Genomic DNA, 15759 nt, shown 5'->3' with positions numbered 1-15759 from the left:
TATTAGACATAATAGGATGAGTAGTACGAATACAGAGACTATTAGACATAATAGGAGTACAGATACTATTAGACATAATAGGATGAGTAGTACGAGTACAGATACTATTTGACATAATAGGATTAGTAGTATGAGTACAGATACTATTAGACATAATAGGATGAGCAGTACGAGTACAGAGACTATTAGACATAATAGGAGTACAGATACTATTAGACATAATAGGAGTACAGATACTATTAGACATAATAGGATAAGTAGTACGAGTACAGATACTATTAGACATAATAAATGAAGACAGAAACAGGTCTTGGATCAGGTAGCATCAGTTTATTATCATTTGATGTAATGCATGAGTTAAAATACGCTGTTTAATGTTCCACAATGTCGCTTGTGAATACAGCTCCGCGTTCAGGATAACTGACGGAGAACGTGATGCTCTATGTTCATTTTAAACATTTCACAACATTGCCGGCTTAGCAGCCTGGGACATTAAAGGCTGATGTTTGTTTTTATATCTTTTACATTTCTTATGATAGTTTCTTTAAACATATCTGCTGTTTGTTGTGAACGCAGCTTGGTTGTACATGTCGGTAGATGTCGTGGCTGCGCTCTGAACGCCGCCACGTGTTGAACGCAGCCCCTGAAGCGTCGCAGGAAGTCACGGTTGGTCGCACGGGAAAGTCGTTTTAGTCGTCCAGGAAGAAGTAGTTTCCGCTCTTCTTCTGTTCTGTGTCCTGGGAGACAGAGAGGGCAAAGTCCAGTCATTAAATACAACTCTAGTACCTGAACCTGCAACAATTATTAGAAAGATTGGGTGATGATTGATCGTTGTTTAACGTACCTAAACAACGATCAATCATCACCCAATTCTTCACTAGCTTTTTCACGTTAGGACTAATGCTGCGTTCCAGACACTATTTATAGCCCGTAAGTCACCACTCACGACTTGGTAGCATTCCACGACAAACCCTTCTAGCGTTAGCGTTAGCTAGCGGCTACCTACCGTTGACGTTAGCTAACGCTAGCTGATAGTAGCGATTTCTAGTCGGCGACATATTTTGGGCTTCATTTAATAAACATAACCTGTAGTAGTACACAATCGCACGTGTATTGTTTTGATTACAATGTGCGGAATTACTTTACGTTGCCTATTCATGTCTATTTATTTCTATTTCTCGGCGTTAATCACCGGCGTCTGTACAGCATCAACAGGGGGCGCCATTGTCGTTTATGTGTGTGTGTGACGATAAAAACTGTAACTGGGAGCACAACGACCTGGTACCAGTTCACGGGGAGTAAGTTACGGGTTTGACTGTTGTTTCAGGGCACTTTCACGGGTAGAAGGTCGTGAAAACACGAGTTACGGGCTGCCTGGAACGCAGCATTATAAAGCCCATGAGAACTGTGGAGAGTCAACCCATAGCCACTCCGCTGCCCTGCTGAAAATGTGAAGCAACGCTTGTAGTTAACGTCCATAACTGGACTTTGGGTTCGATTTTTTGACAGTTTTCAGTGGTTATGAGGAGCAATATGAGAGAGAAATGTGGTAATCATTGATCATTGTTTACGTACATTAAACCACGTTAAGCCTTTTCCTCGCCATAGGCGCCGATGAAGAAGAAAACGTTAACGTGAGATAACTTCTATGATCGTTGGATTTCGGTGTAGTTTTTGACAAGCGTTCATGACTAGATATGGCCATGAGAAATTTGGTGATGATTGATCGTTGTTTAGGCACGTTAAACCACGTTAAGCGTTTCAGAAAGTCCCGTTCACGGGAGTGATGGCTGGTGTCCGAAGAACAAATGTTTCTTTTAACGGCACAAACGACGGAGACCATTTTGGGGAGATTTGGACATTAATGGGGGGGCTGGGTGACATCACTGGCCAGAAAATGTTAACAGCATAAAGGATCATTTTTACGGCACAAAGGAATAGCAGCGTTTTTCATCATTTTTGGATGACATCCACGCAGGTGTAAATTGAGACGTTGAGCAACAATCACAGTACAAAAGCTGAGCTTTAGGCACATTATACAATACAATATCTACTCTTCACGACACAAATACTATTTTAATATAACGGTTGCTGTAAAAAAGACTTATGTTACTTAAAAGCTGAACTGCTTTTGTCTCTTTTTATACTCAGCTTATCATTGTTGTTGTAATTCCGATAAGCCACCAGCAGGGGGCAGTGATGTGTCATTGGCAGTTGATCAACCTGTTAATTCATACACTGCCCTTGCTCACTTGGCACGGAGCAGTAAACCTCTTATTTATCATCATCATCCTAATGTCACGTTTGCGTATTATTTATATATATATATATATATATATATATATGTGTGTGTGTACCTTGATGGAGTTGTGCTTGTTGATGCGTGGTCTGAAGTTGTTTGGGTCTCTTCTGAACGTGATTTCCAACAGCGCCAGAAACCGGTTCATCCCCGCTAACAGACCCTGAGGCCTGATACACACACACACACACACACACACACAATTAAAATACTGCACGGAGTTGTTAATGTGTGCGGTTTTTCCCCCCCTAAATGTCTTACGTGTTAGCTACGGTCGACTTGGAGGGAATGCCGTCAAACACAATGACTCTGTCGGCCAGGTAGGTCGCCATGATGAAGTCGTGCTCCACTACAAACGCCGTCTTCTTGGCGTGGAGGATGTACCTGCGCGCGCACACACACACACACCAGAGTCACACAGACAGCAGGAGGGAGACGGAGGAACAAGAACAAGTGAAGGAAGTAGGAAATGGAATGAGGAGATGTGAAATAGGGTGTGTGGAGTTGGCGGTAAAGTGAAATATGAAGGACGGTGAGGGTGGAAGAGAGGAAAATATGAAGGAAACGTGATGAAAGAAAGGAAATGTGAGGCAGGAATGGAGGAAAATATATGAAAGTGGAGGAAGGGAGGGTACTATGGAGGAGGAAAAAGTGAGGGATGAAAGAAGGCAAATGTAAAGGAAAAATGAAGGAGAAAGGGACGGAAACGTGAGGGTGGAATGTAGGGACGGATCAAGGAAAAGGGGGGGAAATGTGAAGGAGATACAGAGGGGAAATGAATGAATGTAGGGAAATATGGAGGAGGAAGAGAGGGAAATATGAAGGAAGGAGGAAAAGTGTTGAAAGATGTAGAGAATAGGGAGGAAAAGGAGAGAAAGTGAGGACAAAAGAGAGGAAATGTGGGAAGAAAGGAGGGAAAGAACTCCCCCTGTTATGGTAGAGATAGAAGATAAAAGGTGGTGGTGACCTCTTGATGACCCTGGCGGCCATCAACCTCTGCTCTGAGTCCAGGTAGGCCGACGGCTCGTCGATCAGATAGACGTCAGCTGGCTTCCCCAAACACAGAGTGAGAGCCACTCTCTGCAGCTCACCACCAGACAGGTTCTGCACCTGCAGGGGGGAGAGAGACGGAGAAAGGGGGAGAAAGAGAGAGGGAGGGAGAGAGAGAGGGAGGGAGGGAGAGAGAGAGAGAGGGGGAGAGAGAGAGTCACTCTGTCCTCATTGGGTACATTTTATTTTTATATTTTATTATTTTTACTTATTTCAGTGTTTCTCAAATGGGGGTACAATGCTGTCGGATCCAAATATGGTCATTTCCTTTTTATCAGCAACCAATGGTGAAAGTAAAAGGGGGGATTTAACTCAAAATGCGCAATCTCATTGGCTGATGCCAATTTCTAAGAACGTGATTGGTTCAGAATCGTCGTGACGTGCTTTGACATTTCCACGGTAGCTCAAAATGTCGAAAGAAGTGCGTCGAAAATCATCTCAGAGAAGACGAAAACAGGTGTCATTAGCAAGAAGAGACAGAGGATATCTCTCTCTCTCTGTCTGTTTCTGTCTCTCTCTCTCTCTGTGTCTCTGTCTCTCTCTGTCTCTCCCTCTGTCTCTCTCTCTGTCTCTCTCTGTCTCTCTCTCTCTCTCTGTGTCTCTCTCTCTCTCTGTCTCTCCCTCTGTCTCTCTCTCTGTCTCTCTCTCTGTCTCTCTCTCTCTGTGTCTCTGTCTCTCTCTCTGTCTGTCTCTGTCTCTCTCTCTCCCCCTCTCTCTGCCCCCCTCTCTCTCTCTCTGTCTCTCCCTCTGTCTCTCTCTGTCTCTGTCTCTCTCTCTGTCTGTCTCTGTCTCTCTCTCTGTCTCTCTCTCCCCCCTCTCTGCCCCCCTCCCTCTCCCTCTCTGTCTGTCTCTCTCTCTCTGTGTCTCTGTCTCTCTCTCTGTCTGTCTCTCTCTCTGTCTCTCTCTCTCCCCCCTCTCTCTGCCCCCCCCTCCTCTCCCTCCGTCTCTCTCTCCCCCCCCTCCCTCCCTCTCTGTCTCTCTCTCTCCCTCTCTCTCCCCTCCCTCTCTCTCCCTCTCTGTCTCTCTGTCTCCCCTCCCTCTCTCTCACACACACACACACACACACACAAAGAGAGAGAGAGAGACACACACACTCTCTGTCTCTCTCTCTCTCTCTCTCCCTCTCTCTAGTTTACAGAAAGTCATAGCCTACATGTCATATATTAAATATTTGTCACATATATACTACACTGTACTGATCACGATATAACAAAACAAGATATTACAAAACAAGTACATTACACAACAGTTACAGTTTTTGTATAATATAATTACTATATAGGCTACTAAATAAATCTGTTATTTTTAGTTTTTTAGTTAGCTTCCCCATCAGCTGACTGAGCGGACTGTTTTGTGGGAAAAGTAAGCTGGAGGCAGCAGCAAGTATGGCCATCTCCACCTTGATGAAGGTGCCTCTGCCATGCTTTCTGTTATGGAGAAGTTGTGGCTTCAGAACACAGTCGTGACGGTCAATTCAACGAGAGAAACTGATATGCTCAGGATCTCGAAAGCTGAGGCCGTTACAACTGCCAGTGCAAAACATAGGCGCAAGAGTCTAAGCACAGCTAAAATACATCTGGTGCTGGAATGGACAGGTAGACATTAAAAAAGCTGTTCCATCCATTTATTGCTGGTCTTGTTCTGTGTCCATACAGCTGTCCAGCGTGGGTTTGGTCTGCAACTTTGTGCATGATACGCCAATGTTAATTCATTGAGTTACTGCAGTTGGAGGCCTTATATGCCTGCCATTTCATTAAATAATCCATTTTCATGAGCTTGAAATATTCTATATTATTATCACTAAGAGCCTGAGCATTTATTCTGTTTTTGAGCAATTTTTCCAATAGAAATGTATTAAATTCCACTATTTAAACCTTTAAATGCTGTTTTCTCAACATTAGTTTTTTGTTATTCTCCCGTATAAACGTCTCAGCCTATGTAGTACCTATGTACACCAAACTTTCCAGTTATACACTTAGTAGTATTCTGAAGATATTTACAGAGGGATTTGTTAATAACTCATTCCTGGCCTGATTTATGTGACATTTTAAGCAAAAAAACATGGCGAAAAACTGTATTTTTTAAGGCTACGGACAGTATATTTTGATTTCCTAGGTAATGAAAGCAGATATCCTGAAATCCCTCTGTAATTGTTTTCATCTTGTGTGTAAACAAAATGAAAAAATAATTTTGCACCTGGCTTTATCATATGTCCAGATCTATCTACCGAAAACATATGCAAAATCGCGCATATTTAATGAGAAAATGCCTAATGTGCTTAATTAAACATACACATTTCAAAAACTTGTAATACATTTTTTTTATATACTTGAGTAAGTAATCAACTGAGGAAGTTTCATGGAGATATCTATTATTTTAAAATGTTAGCCTATTCACCTGTAGTGTCTCGCCTTAATCATAGACGACAGCCGTGAAGTAAGTGTTTGTGTGCGCGTGTGTGTGTGTGTGTGTGCGTGTGTGTGCGTGTGTGTGCGTGTGTGTGTGCGCGTGTGTGTGCGTTCGTGTGTCTTACATCCTGGTCGATGATGCTTTCGATCTGCATCGGCTTCATGACGTCGGTGATGAACTGCGGGTGAGTGTAGGCGTCTCGGATCTTCTCGTGCAGCAGAGCTCTGACGCTGCCCTGCGCACACACACACACACACACACACACACACACACACACACACACACACACACACACACACACACACACACACACACACACACACACACACACACACACACACACACACACACACACACACAAATGTGATAGGATAAAAATAGTGACTCTACAGGAGCAACTAAACTCAAACATTTTGAGGCATCACTTTGGACTTTTCACGTTTTTACTGACATTATAAAGACCATAAATGAAGTGAAGAAACTAAATCATTATTTGCAGGACAGAACAAATCATCCTGCTCTAAATAAGACTTTTCATACTGAACTACAAAAGAATGAAAGAAAACTGGTTTCCAGAGAACGGTCTGTGTGCAAAACAGTTTATAAATAAAGGTTGTGTTGTATGTGTAACTGATGATGAAGTGATTGATTGAACAGACCTTAAACTTTGGGCTAATGGTCTGAGGCTTGTAGCTCACGTTCAGGATGGGAACCTCACCTGGAAGAGTAGAGAGCAGGTGAGTGTGTGTGTGTGTGTGTGTGTGTGAGTGAGAGAGAGAGAGAGAGAGAGAGACAGACAGACAGAGAGAGAGAGAGAGAGACAGACAGACAGACAGAGAGAGAGAGAGACAGACAGACAGAGATACTCACCTCCGCTCTCAGGTTTAAGTCCTCCAGCCAACATCCTGATAAAAGTCGTCTTCCCTGTGCCTACACACACACACACACACACACACACACACACACACACACACACACACATACATTAACCCTCCTGTTGTCATCGGCTCAGAAATGTTTTCATTCAACCAAATGAAAGAAATATAAATAATGTGGATGACTATTACTCCTCACAGTTCAGGATTTGGGTGTTTTATTCAATTTGAGGACATTTTTTTCTAAAAAAAAAAAATAAAAAAAAATAAAAAACACATTGGAAAAAAAGTGACAAAAATTTTGAAAAAGATGCCCAAACTATTCGAGGAAAAGAAAAGCTTTAATTTTAAATTTTAACCCAGAAAAATAAAATAAAGAAGTTGCTCGGTCGTCGAGAAAACATCGGGACGGTTAAACGAATCGGGAGCAAAAAATGATGGAAGAATCGGATAAAAAAAACTAATAAAATCGACAAAAACATTGGAAAAAGTGACAAAAAAAACGGATAAAAGTGACAAAAGTTGAAAAAAAAATAGGTTTTCATTTCGACTTAGAAAATCCAAAAGACAACATAAGGGTTAAACCCATCCAGAGTGACTAGATTAGTCCTCCACTTGGGTCCAGACTGAAATATCTCAACAACTATTGGATGAACTGCCGTGAAATCTCGTACAGACAGTCGTGATTCCGAGCGGATGAAGCCCGATAACGTTTGGTGATCCTCTGGCGCCACCAGCCGACCAAAAGTGTGACCAAACACGAGAGGTGACTCAGCTGAGCATAGCAGACCTACCGTTCTCTCCCAGCATCACCATGATCTCAGAGTCTGAAAACTCTCCGGGTTTAATCTCCAGCGAGAACTCGCCCATCGTCTTCACCATTTCTGGATACTGAACAACAACGACAACAACGAGAAACATCACAAACAGCAGCTAGTTTCACACAAACCTCCTCACTCCAAATCCTGTTTATTACAGAAGATAGGGCTGAACGTCCAATGTCAGATTTGACCGGAAGAAAGCGTCAAAAATGTTGGAAAAGTGAAAAAATGTAGGCAAAAAGTTTTCAACATAGCTTTAATTTAAATACAAGGCAGTCACAAGATCTCATGGCATGAAGTCACATGACTGCTGACACGTAGTTTTATTAATCCATAAATCAAAGCTTTGTTGAAAGTACAATTACTCGGATGTAAGGGGGGAAAGAAAGTGTCTAAAACGTTGAAAATAGCGCCATAAACGTCGACAAAACGTCAAAGAAAAGGGACAAAGATATTAGAAAAAAGCAACAAAAAAAAGTTATTCAAAATAGTGACCAAAAACATGAAAAAAACAACACAAAAAAACGTCATTAAAAAACTTTGTAAAGAGCAACAAAAACGTTGAGATGGGGAAACGTATTTCATGATCAAAGGGAAGACAACACAAGGGTTAGAGTTCAATATTAACTGTAGCCTACATAACTGGCCTATATGCTTTTAGGGGGGGGGTGTGTGTGTGTGTGTGTGTCTCTGTGTGTGTGTGTCTCTGTGTGTGTGTGTCTCTCTGTGTGTGTGTGTCTCTGTGTGTGTGTGTGTCTCTGTGTGTGTGTGTGTGTGTGTCTGCGTGCGTGTCTCTGCGTGTGTGTGTGTGTGTCTCTGCGTGCGTGTGTGTGTGTGTCTGCGTGTCTGTGTGTGTGTCTCTGTGTGTGTGTGTGTGTGTGTGTGTCTCTGTGTGTGTGTGTGTCTGTGTGTGTCTCTGTGTGTGTGTGTGTGTGTCTCTGTGTGTGTGTGTGTGTGTGCGTGTGTGTGTCTCTGTGTGTGTGTGTGTGTGTGTGTGTGTGTGTCTCTGTGTGTGTGTGTGTCTCGTGTGTGTGTGTGTGTGTGTGTCTCTGTGTGTGTCTGTGTGTGTGTGTGTGTGTGTGTGCTCTGTGTGTGTGTGTGTGTGTCTCTGTGTGTGTGTGTGTGTGTGTGTGTGTGTGTGTGTCTCTGTGTGTGTGTGTGTGTCTCTGTGTGTCGTGTGTGTGTGTGTGTGTGTCTCTGTGTGTGTGTGTGTGTGTGTGTGTGTGTCTCTGTGTGTGTGTGTGTCTCTGTGTGTGTGTGTGTGTCTCTGTGTGTGTGTGTCTCTGCGTGTGTGTGTGTCTCTGTGTGTGTGTGCGTGTGTGCCCTGTGTGTGTGTGTGTGTGTGTGTGTCCCTGTGTGTGTGTGTGTCCCCCTGTGTGTGTGTGTGTGTGTGTCCCTGTGTGTGTGTGTGTGTGTGTGTGTGTGTGTGTGTGTGTGTGTGTGTGTGTGTGTGTGTGTGTGTGTGTGTGTGTCCCTGTGTGTGTGTGTGTCCCTGTGTGTGTGTGTGTGTGTGTATCTGTGTGTCTCTGTATGTGTGTGTCTCTGTATGTGTGTGTGTGTCTCTGTATGTGTGTGTGTGTGTGTGTGTGTGTGTGTGTGTGTGATATGTAACATTATTCCAGCATTTATCTTAAAAAAAACAAACAGTAACTCTAATAATAAAAAGAGGAATAAAAGATGTTAAACCAAACATTCAACTAAATATTGCGACCGATTCATTGCGACCTTCACGATCAGTTAATCAATCTTTCAACATTGCGATTCCGATTTATTAACGATTTATCGTTCAGCCCTAATAAAAAAACATAAGACAAGAGTTTTAATCTCACATTAAATTCAGCACGAGACGATGAAGAAAGTGCTGAAAAGAAACGGAGGGGGGCCGCAGAGATATAGAAGCAGAGGATGTGAACAGACCTGGTAGTGTCGGAGTCTCTTCACCTCCTCCTCATTGGCCGTCTCGGCCACCTTGAAGACCAACGAGGTCTCACGAAACCTGAGATTCTCCGTGGGAACGTAACCGTCCAGGAAGATGTTGATACCTGACAGTATGGAGGGAGGAAGGGGGGAGAGAATAAGAAGTTATAGAGAGGATCAGGATGAAATGATCACCCAAGGACATTTTGTCTTAAGAGGGAGGGAGGGGGGGGGAGAGAGGGAGAAGGGAGAGAGAAGGAGGGATGGAGGGAGAGGGAGATACACAGGGGGAGAGAGAGAGAGAGAGAGAGACAGAGAGAGCGAGAGAGACAGAGGGGGAGAGAGAGAGAGACAGAGAGAGAGAGAGAGACAGAGGGGGGGAGAGAGAGAGAGGGAGACACAGAGAGAGAGAGAGAGAGAGAGAGAGAGAGAGAGAGAGAGAGAGAGAGACAGAGACAGAGAGACGGAGAGAGAGACGGAGGGAGAGAGAGAGAGAGAGAGAGAGAGAGAGAGAGACAGAGAGAGAGAGACGGAGAGAGAGAGAGGGAGAGAGAGAGAGAGGGAGACACAGAGAGAGAGAGAGAGAGAGAGAGAGAGAGAGAGAGAGAGAGAGAGAGAGAGAGAGAGAGAGACGGAGAGAGACATAGGAGAGCAAAAGCGAAGGAACGTTTCAAGCGTCCTGGAAGGAGGAGGAGGAGTTTTCTTGGGTGGCAGTAGAGGATGTTGATGGTTTTGTGAGGTATAAAGTACAGGTGCCAGTAAAAAGTGACTTTGGGCAAGATGAGTTGAAACCACTGGTGTTGCACCTCTATCAGGTTGATTTGGGTGTGTTTGTTGATGCGAGTTTTACCCTCTCGGACGCTGAAGGGCATGGTGACGACTCCGTAGGCGCTGGGGACTCCGTACAGACAGCAGATGAAGTCAGACAGATAGTCCAACACACTCAGATCGTGCTCCACTACGATGATGTACCTGCAACACACAACGATGGTGTGGAAGAACATTAAAAAGGTGCAGTAGGTAAGACTGTCTAACTGTTCAGATGCACCAATCAGGGCCAAGGGGGGGGTCTAACTGTTCAGATGCACCAATCAGGGCCAAGGGGGGAGGGGGGGCTTGGGGGGTGGTGTCTAACTGTTCAGATGCACCAATCAGGGACAGGGGGGGTGTCTAATTGCATGTCAATCACTGCTCATGCACACGCATTCATTCTCCCTTGTGGGGGGAGGGGCTTAGGAGACCGTTTTGGGCTTTAGCAGAAAGGGGGGAGGGACTGAGAAGTTGATGTTCAAATCTTTTGGCTAAGTCCTGGATCTTCACAATCCTACCTACAGCACCTTTATTAACCTAAAAGATCGTGCTTTTTTTTTTTTAATCAAATATGGCGCACTTTTGCCGCATAAATTGCCGAGTTCCACGCAAAATATGTGGGGCTTGCATGATTTCATAATCCCCACATTTTCGTTGCAAAAAAAGTCCCGTATATCTTAGCAGAAAGTTGACAAATGTTGCGTTTCCGTCACACAAGAGCAGCCGTTTCCCCTGTTGCCATTGAGAACGTTATGAAGAGACGTAATTACGCGACGTGAACGTCATCGAAAAGCTGCGAACCCCGCGATGAAGCCACGATGACACCACAGTTTTTGCAAGTTCCCGCAATCTCATCGCATAAAACTGCATCAATATCTCGCATATTCCATCACATTTTTTAAGAAAACGTGACGCATAATCAAGGATTTTAGCCCAAAACAATCACAAAAAAACTGCATTTTTCTGGAAGGACTGGTTAGCATGAAAACAGAGAACGGTCGAACTCGGACACGTGCGTTATTAACCCCTAGGTTCATTTTAAGCCGGAAGTGTCCTCTAAGTTAATACCACACTGTGAAAATGCTTCACAAGTACTCGAACTTGAACTGAATGAAGAGCGTTACCTGTCCGGGGTGATGAGTGAGCGGATGGTGATGGCAGCCTTCAGCCTCTGTTTCACATCCAGGTAACTGGACGGTTCATCGAACATAAAACTGAAGCAGAGAAACTAAAGGTCAGCCTGTGTGTTTAAGTTGAAACGATAAAACTACGACTGGCGGCTCAGGTCGTTTCCTCACATGTCTGCTCTCTGGATGCAGACGACGGCGCAGGCGAACCTCTGCAGCTCTCCTCCGGACAGATCCTCCACGTTCCTCTCTCGCAGATGAGTCAGATCTGCCCAACAACAACAACAACAGAAAAACATCGCAACACAGACGTGGACAGTTTAGAAACAAAGCAAACAGTAACGTTTTGTCTTCTTGTTGTTGGGATTTGTCGACATATTAACCAAGCTCTAAACGATCACATTGGTCAGACATTAACGTCAGCACTAGAGGAAATAGTTAGTGAAAAACTATCATTCACAGCAAATTAACTTTTGGAAAATTCAGTTACATGTTCAAAACAAAACATTAGCCCATCAGGTTAAAAGACCTCCTACTCAGCGCCACCGCCGCACATTAGCATCTTTGCATTGACTTTGTATGTGAATGCACCGTAAGTGCCCAGATTGGCTTTTGTTTTCTGTTCCTCATTGATTTAGAGTGTGTGTGTGTCTCTGTGTGTGTGTGTGTGTCTGTGTCTCTGTGTGTGTGTCTCTGTGTGTGTCTCTGTGTGTGTGTGTGTGTGTGTGTGTGTGTGTGTATCTGTGTGTGTGTCTGTGTGTGTCAGATTGCGTGTCTTGCTGAGAAGTCAAGACCAAAATCAGCACAAACCTGGGTGTTTTATTTTGAAATTAGTTTTATTTTGTAAGTGTGTGTGTGTGTCTGTGTGTGTGTGTCTGTGTGTGTCTGTGTGTGTGTGTCTGTGTGTGTCAGATCGCGTGTCTCGCTGAGAAGTCAAGACCAAAATCAGCACAAACCTGGGTGTTTTATTTTGAAATTAGTTTTATTTTTCAAAATAAAACACCCAGGTTTGTGCTGATTTTGGTCTTGACTTCTCAGCGAGACACGCAATCTGACACACACACACACAGACACACATATATATATGTGTGTCTGTGTGTGTCTGTGTCTCTTTGTCTTTGTGTGTGTGTGTGTGTGTGTGTGTTACCTAGCTGGGCACAGACAATGGTCTGTGTGTCTGTGTCGTCTTTCCTGCTCAGGATGGATCCCACTGACCCCTGGTAGGTAAGAAGAATTACAATCAGTCCAAAATTACTGAAACCAAAATGATGCAAACAGTAACAAGACCAGTGGTGGAAGGATTTCATTAAGCACTGCACTGTAAAAAAAAATACTCCGGTGCAAGTAAAAGCATTCAAAGTTGAGTAAAAGGGGAGAAGTATTACCAGCAACATTTACTTTAAAGTATCAAAAGTAAGTACATTTTTTTTTCTTTTTCTTATGCCGAGCAGACACTAGAAGACTCTGAAAAGACTCAAGTCGGACACCATCTCCCATCTGAAAACAAACCATCATAATGTCTCTGAGTTTTTAGTCACAGACTAGCAGATATTACTACCATCGACCTTTAGATAATATCAAACACGTTTGATTTCGTCGGAACGTCGAGACAGGAAAAAGACTTGATCGGACAGAGTTTCATGACCACCTAACACAAAACCATTGAGACGACGGGAGCGTGGCCCAAATCTAGCAAGACTCTCGTCATTCCATTATTGGAAATTAGTCCGGGACAGTGGAATCGCTGGAAAAGTCGTTTAGCGTGAGGTCAAAATCATTTTTTCCAGGCACTTCAGCGTTGACATCACGTACATCCCAGTGAGGCGTTATTATGGAACCCACAAAACTTCTAGGCCTGCCCTTCAATAGCATTCACACGCTACTATTGGCCAGGCGTCCATGCTTACGCGAGGTAACGTAACCCCATTTGTTCAGGTCCTATCTCCCGACCAATCAGCTATCCTGACCTTAACCACTCGAGGTCAATGCCTAAGCCCAACCAATCGAGCTGCTTCGTAGGGCGGGTCTTGCCTAGAAGTTACATGGGATCCATAATAACGCCCCAGATTGGATACGAGGGGCCTTTAATCTACAACATCATAGTTAATAAGGTGATCATATGTTTTGTAAGTAGAATCAAAACATCTATAGCCGTTACATAAATGTAGCGGAGAGTAACAGTAGAAATCAGCATTAATCTGCTGTACTTAAGTACAGTACTTGAACAAATGTACTTAGTCACTTCCCACCGCTGTGCTGTGTACGCGATGTGTTCAAACTCATTTACCTTGACAGTTTTTGGGATCTGGTCCACGTACTGCGGTTTGACGATGGCCCGCAGGTCGTCCTCCAGGATTTTGGTGAAGTAGTTCTGCAGCTCAGACCCTCTGAAGTAGGTCAAGATCTCCTGCCAGTCTGGAGGATTCTGGGAGAGAAAACACAGGTCGCATATACGTCAGCATATTAACAATGACAACACGTTACACAGCGCAGAGACCGAGGGAAAGGAGGTGACTTTAAGTCTCATCGCTTGTCCAAAAGTAGCAATTTCTCTCGAATCCTGCAGCACAGACCCCGACACACACAACCAATCCTGATTTAACTGCTTCCGTGAAACAAGTGGCATTGATTCCGTCCGTTACATTCGAGCCGTTGCCAAATGAGTTGCTACAAAGCTAATTAAGACTATCAGCTCCACACAACTCTCTCTGTGTTCCTCAGTCTGTCCATGTTCAGAAGATTGTGGCGTCCGCTGACTTTCCCGAGCAGAAACTCTGAACATAATGACCTCTTCTGAAGAGTCCATCATGTTTTTTTTAATCCTCCGTGTCCTCCTCGGCAGGGCGCGATCACGGAAGAGTTGTATTATGTGGACGCGCCGACAGTGTTGTAGTCATTAAACAGTCCTTCCAGAAAAATGCAGAGTTTTTTTGTGATTGTTTTGGGCAAAGAGCCTTGATTACGCGTCACATTTTCTTAAGAAATGCGATGGAATATGCGAGATATTGATGCAATGTTATCTGATGAGATGGCGGGAACTTGCAAAAACGGCGAAAGTGCGCCATATTTGTGCCATGTGCTCAGTGCTGTAGTTTATTTAGTATCAGAGCACTGCAGAATGTTTTGTTTTTGAAGCTTGAAAAGCTATGAATTAAATATCCTAAATGGCTTTAATAGAAAAAATGTATTTGACGCATCGCGATATCAAATCGAAGACATGATAATCGAAAGATCAGTGAAGAGTCACTCCTCTACCATGCCTACATGCCTTTTTACAGCAAACTAAGTTTTTCATTGTTGTCCAGGAGACAAAACGGCAGCTGTGAGCAGCTACACCCACGCCTTATCTCATCAGCGCAGTGAACACACATCTTATCAGCTTTACAGAAACATGACTTGTGTTCTGGGAGGAGACAGCGGGGAGGTTTGAACACTCACATCGAATCTGCCCAGGTTGGGTTTCTGTTTTCCTGCCAGGATCTTCAGAGCTGTGGACTTGCCGATACCATTGGTCCCCACCAGCCCCAGAACCTCACCGGGCCGGGGGATCGGCAGTCTGCAACACACACACACAGAGACAGAGACAGAGAGAGAGAGACAGAGAGAGAGAGAGACAGAGAGAGAGACAGAAAGAGAGAGAGAGAGAGAGAGAGAGAGAGAGAGAGAGAGAGACAAAGGGCTCAAAATATGTTTCAAACTGTGGCTGTGTTAGCTCAGTCGGTAGAGCAGGCGCACACGTATAGAGGTTTACTCCTCGACACAGCGGCCGCAGGTTCGACTCCGACCTGCGGCCCTTTGCTGCATGTCATTCCCCCCTCTCTCTCCTTTCATGTCTTCAGCTGTCTTGTTGAAATAAAGGCCTAAAAATGGCCAAAAAAAATGATCTAAAAAAAAAAAAAAACAATATATGTTTCAAACTAACTACGTATAAAGTGCAGCAGTGGATGAAGAAGTCCTGATCTTTTACTGAAGTAAAAGTACCAATATATGAGTACCAAGATTCATCTTTGCAGCACTAGACGCACATTACAATTATTTTAAGAGTAGAAAGAACCACAAACATTGGGTTGTTGTTGTTTTTCTTGGTCAGTTGAAGAGGAACAACTTAAAAAGGTAATAACCAGCCATTTGAAAACAATACATCGTTGTTTTTCCACCATAATATTGTGATCAGTCTTCGCACTTCTATCCTCAACCAAGCTAAAAAAAATCTGTTTCTTAAAGCTGTATAAGAGCCACATATTGTATGTTGATGATGGTCTCATTTATATTATTTATTGGTCATTATATTGTGTACTTATATTGTAGGTGGGGGGCGTTTTTAATCGCGGTTGAGCAGAAGTGATAACAGTTTGCTTCACCTGTTCACCTGGGAGCGAACACACCTGGGAGCCGCACTAACGCACTTATTTCTACTCACAAGGTAACTTTACATTTGGTAACTGCAGTTC

At 43.8% G+C, this 15759-nt stretch overlaps 1 protein-coding gene across 1 annotated transcript in view; it reads right to left on the bottom strand.

Annotated features, from left to right (window-relative positions):
* Positions 1–315: 315 nt before the first annotated feature.
* abce1 (ATP-binding cassette, sub-family E (OABP), member 1) overlaps positions 316–15759 on the bottom strand; it is a 17632-nt gene continuing 2188 nt past the window's right edge. Inside the window, exons 4-18 of the mRNA XM_078244280.1 lie at positions 14747–14864; positions 13596–13733; positions 12456–12525; positions 11480–11576; positions 11306–11395; positions 10222–10343; positions 9372–9496; positions 7428–7524; positions 6629–6688; positions 6418–6476; positions 5883–5993; positions 3267–3409; positions 2561–2683; positions 2358–2469; positions 316–737 (exon numbers count right to left, since the gene is read on the bottom strand). Of these exons, the coding sequence (XP_078100406.1) occupies positions 690–737; positions 2358–2469; positions 2561–2683; positions 3267–3409; positions 5883–5993; positions 6418–6476; positions 6629–6688; positions 7428–7524; positions 9372–9496; positions 10222–10343; positions 11306–11395; positions 11480–11576; positions 12456–12525; positions 13596–13733; positions 14747–14864 (1513 nt within the window). The 3' untranslated portion in view covers positions 316–689. The remainder of the gene's footprint in view (positions 738–2357; positions 2470–2560; positions 2684–3266; positions 3410–5882; positions 5994–6417; positions 6477–6628; positions 6689–7427; positions 7525–9371; positions 9497–10221; positions 10344–11305; positions 11396–11479; positions 11577–12455; positions 12526–13595; positions 13734–14746; positions 14865–15759) is intronic.

Source organism: Sander vitreus, unplaced genomic scaffold, assembly GCF_031162955.1.
Source record: "Sander vitreus isolate 19-12246 unplaced genomic scaffold, sanVit1 ctg154_0, whole genome shotgun sequence".
In the NCBI taxonomy this organism is placed as follows: Eukaryota; Metazoa; Chordata; class Actinopteri; order Perciformes; family Percidae; genus Sander; species Sander vitreus.
This window is presented reverse-complemented; position numbering and strand designations above follow the sequence as displayed.